The 4491-nt window shown below is 43.7% G+C and overlaps 1 protein-coding gene across 1 annotated transcript; it reads right to left on the reverse strand.

Moving 5' to 3' along the window:
* Window positions 1–1419: 1419 nt before the first annotated feature.
* Window positions 1420–2424, reverse strand: LOC134328245 (putative golgin subfamily A member 6-like protein 3). Its single transcript, XM_063009330.1, has 2 exons — window positions 1688–2424; window positions 1420–1589 (listed from the first exon to the last, which is right to left on the reverse strand). Exon 1 carries the CDS (start codon window positions 2249–2251, stop codon window positions 1769–1771), a length of 483 nt encoding a protein of 160 aa, XP_062865400.1. The 5' UTR covers window positions 2252–2424; the 3' UTR covers window positions 1420–1589; window positions 1688–1768.
* Between the last annotated feature and the right edge of the window lie 2067 nt (window positions 2425–4491).

Below are 4491 nucleotides of genomic sequence, written 5' to 3' on the forward strand. Positions count from 1 at the left end.
GTTAGGGCAGAGGTCTTCACGGCATGCCAAGATCTTCCTGGACTTATTGAGTGGCAGGCTGTCTTTAGAGGACAAGTCCCTCCTGCAGGATTATGGGAGAGGGAACTTAACACCAGATAAAAAGGACCCTTTTCCAAAGACTGGTATAACACCTAACCTTGAAGGTGTGTCGGGTCCTTTATTGTCTGTTTCAGATTGCCAGGACTTGGACCTCCTCACTGTGTCAGGCCAGGTTTTATACAAATGTTGTGTGAAAGTTTTTAATAAGTCAGTACTCAATGGAAGGCCTGACACAGCGTGGAGGGACAAGCTTGGAGTGGGTTTGGACAAACAGCCAGTGTGGAGGGTATTGTACAAGCCCCCTCTCACAAAGAGATCGGGCGATCTGCAGTGGAGAATTCTGCATGGTGTTATAGCTGTTAACGCTTTTGTTTCAGTTATTAATCCAGAGGTCAGTGCTTTGTGTGTTTTCTGTGGTCTCAGAGAGACAGTTTTTCATTGTTTTTTAGAATGTCGGAGGCTAAAACCCCTTTTTGACACACTTGGTTTGATCTATCAGAGGGTTGGGGTTGATTTTAACCCTATTGTTTTTATATTTGGGGCTGGATATAGTAAAAAAAAAAGAGTTAAGTGGCAGTTGCTTAACTTTTTATCTGGCCAGGCAAAACTGGCTGTATATAACTCTAGAAAAAACAAAATGGAGGATAGATCAGGCCAAGAGGTGTTGCCATTGTTTCTAGCTCATGTAGAGTCCAGGATCCGTTTTGAGTTTGGCTTTCATAAGCTCATGAATACCATTGAGATTTTTGAAATAGAATGGTGTTACAAGGATATTTTGTGTAGTGTGGAGGAAGGAAAGCTAGCCTTGGCCAGCCCCTGGAACTGAGTGTGTAAAAGGTTTTTTTTTACTGTCTTTGTCTTTAAGTGTCTTAAGTTATTGTATTGTGTGTTTAAATTGTGCTTTTTTGTGCAATAATTGAATAAAGTTGTTTTTTAAAAATAAAAAAAAATCTCTTACGCACACACACACACACAATAGATGTTGACATTGTTCTATTGCTGTTGTGTAATTTTCTTTTCCAATTTTCAAAATGTTTTACAAATTTTAGTTTTAAAAAGTGAAAAATACAAATATTTCAAACATGAAATCATTCTTTTGTGGACCAGAATATAATACTAAATATAATATAAATGATCATTTTTAACCAAAATGACAAATGTGGCATAAAAACACATTGATTGTACCACGGGTCATTTTTGACCCACTTATGGAAGAGTGTAGGGTCCAGTCACTCATGCATCTAAGGGTTAAGCTGCTGAAATTTAGCTGGGTTCAATTCCCAGGCCACCCGGTACCTTCTTCCTGTGAGATGATGAGGTGTATTTAATTGCTGAGGGGTTTCTTTCTTTCTTTCTTTCTTTCTTTCTTTCTTTCTTTCTTTCTTTCTTTCTTTCTTTCTTTCTTTCTTTCTTTCTTTCTTTCTCTCTCTCTCTCTCTCTCTCTCTCTCTCTCTCTCTCTCTCTCTCTCTCTCTCTCTCTCTCTCTCTCTCTTTCTTTCTTTCTTTCTTTCTTTCTTTTGTTGTTCGATCTGTTGAAGAAAACACATTTATTTAGTGACTGAAACAGAATAAACGTAGCGACTCGTTAAATCTTCATCTTGAGAAATGATGAGGAAAAAACTGTTACTTTTTGAAGTTCTTTTTCTCCTCCCAGTTTGCACGATCCCAGTTCACCCTATGCGTCCGATCTTTGCTCCTAGAGCTCCTTTTAGAGCTCCTCTAGTTCTCCGACTCTTCTCATAAGCTCCTCGTTCTCCTGCCTCATGGTGCTTCTCTCCTCCTCCCAGCACACTTTCATACTTTTCTCCTCCAGTCTGTGTTGCTCTTCCTCCATCAGTCGGAGGCTCCGCACGTCCTGCAGGTTGCGTCTGGCTCTCTCCGTCTCCTCGGTCGTGGACGTCACGTTCTCCTTGTACTGCTGGAGCTGGGTCTCACAGAGGTGCTCCTTCCACACAGAGGTCAGCAGGTGCCTCTTCCTCACTGACTCGGAGAGCATCCTCATCCTTATCTGATGGTCCACTTCCTCCAGCAGACCCTTTCTGTCCCGACCCTGCCTGGCCCGCAGTCTCTCCGTCGCCAGCCGCTCGGCCCTCAGCTCGGCCTCCAGCTCCCTCAGCCTGTGTCTCCGCCGGGCCGGGCAGCAGGAGCGCAGGAACGACAGCAGTCGGTCTCGAACGGCCGACCACGGCATGGTTGTACCGCCAGGTTTTTTTTTTTTACTTAAACAAAGGAACGTAGCACGAACACCAAACACAGACGAGTCTCTCGAGTCGTCGAAACTGAAGTGATCTGAAAGTCACCAAGTGTGTGGTTATATAGGGGCTGTACGTGTGATGTCATCCTGTCTGTGACATCATCGTGTTCTACAGCTCTGCACCTTTCAGTCCTGTTTAGACTCCTCCCCCTGTTTTATACATAAACACACACACACACACACACACACACACTCTCACACACACACACACACACACACACACACTCTCTCTCTCACACACACACACACTTTCAGTCCTGTTTAGACCCCTCCCCCTGTTTTATACATAAACACACACACACACACACTCAACTCAAACTCAAACGAAGCTTTATTGGCATGACAAATAAGGACATTCGTATTGCCAAAGCAAGTTACAGGGAAATGTAAACAATAAAAATAAGAAAGAACAAAAATATACAGAACAGTTACATGTGCAAAAAATATAGAATAGAATAAAATATTAATAAAAACAGTGCAAAATAATAACAATAAAAAGTATAATATTTACAATAATGAGGTAGTAAAACAATCAGTTTGTGCGTGTGTGTGTATGTGTGCTTGTGTGTGCGTGTGTGTGTGTGTGTGTGTGTGTGTGTATATGGGACATGGTCACCCACTGTCCCTCACCTGGTGGCAGGTGTGTGTATAGAGTGCTGCTAGTGTGCAGCTCTCTCTGTGCTCCCCCAGTAGGTGGGGCAGTTTGTCGAGGTCTGGGAGGGAGGTGAAGTTGGGGATGATGTTATTAAATTTAGGGAAGAATTGGGAGCGGACGTGGTGGTACTTGGTACACCGGGTGAGGAAGTGCAGCTCCGTCTCTACTGTACTGAGAGTGCAGTGCTGACACAACCTCTCCTCCCGGGGCAGCCAGGACCGGGTGTGTCGCCCCGTCTCCACGGCCAGGTCGTGTGCGCTCAGTCTGTACCTCGTCAGGGTGTTTCTTAATTTATGGTCGGATACTGTGCTCAGATAGTCTGCTGCACTGTAGTGTCTGTTTAGGGTCAAATAGCACTGCATTTTACTTTGAGTTTTAGTTTCAGTTTCCCAATAATTCAGATATTTAGTTCTGAGTTTTTGTGTAATTTGGTTTTTTTTAATTGGGTTTGCAGATTTCTTCTGTTCCTGAGTCTTTATTGTGTTAGTGTGTGTTAGTGGTGTGGCGGCGTGTGTTAGTAATGTGTTTGTGTGTGTTATTAGGGTGTCTGTGTGTGTTAGTGGTGTATCTGTGTGTGTTAGTGGTGTATGGGTGCAGTGACTCAGGACCAGTTGGATTAGGGGACTGGTATGTTTGCTCAGCTCTTGGTGTTTCAGGGCTTTATAATGATAAGTTTGGGGGTCGCTCTCATTTAGATGTTTCCAGAAGTTGATTGCTCTTCTCTGTATGTTTATAATTAGTGGAAATCGGCCTAATTCTGCCCTGCACGCATTGTTCGTGGTGTGTCTGTGCACCTTTAGGATGCTTTTACAGAACTCTGTGTGCAGGGTCTCTAATGGATGTTTGTCCCAATTATGGAATTGATGGTGTGTAAGCGAACCCCAAACTTCACTGCCATATAGAGCAATCGGTTCAATTATTGATTCAAAAATTTTAAGCCAGATTCGAACTGGAATTTCCACGAATGTTTGACGTTTTATGGCGTAGAAGGCCCTGCGAGCTTTTTCTCTCAGTTCATTTACTGCCGGGTTAAAGTTTCCTGTGGAACTGATGTTCAGTCCGAGGTAAGTATAATCTTTAGTGTGCTCAATTTCATGGTGTCCTAATTTATATGTGTGTTTGGTTCCCTGAGATCTGGCTCTTTTCTGGAAGGTCATAATTTTGGTCTTTTTGAGGTTGACTGTCAGGGCCCAGGTCTGACAGTACTGCTGCAGCAGGTCCAGTTTGTGCTGGAGACCCTGGGCGCTGGGGGACAGCAGGACCAGATCATCTGCATATAGCAGGAGTTTAATCTCGGAGTCGTGTAGAGTGAGACCGGGCGTGGCTGAGTGCTCTAACATGGAGGCCAATTCATTAATATAGATGTTAAATAGAGTTGGACTTAAACAGCAGCCCTGTCTCACTCCACGCTCCTGAGAGACGGGATGTGTTCTCTTACTGCCGATTCTTATTCCACACTGGTTTTCTGTGTACATGGATTTAATAAGATCGTATGTTTTACCCCCTACACCGCTCTCTAACA

The sequence above is a fragment of the Trichomycterus rosablanca genome, chromosome 15 (assembly GCF_030014385.1).
Source record: "Trichomycterus rosablanca isolate fTriRos1 chromosome 15, fTriRos1.hap1, whole genome shotgun sequence".
Lineage (NCBI taxonomy): Eukaryota > Metazoa > Chordata > Actinopteri > Siluriformes > Trichomycteridae > Trichomycterus > Trichomycterus rosablanca.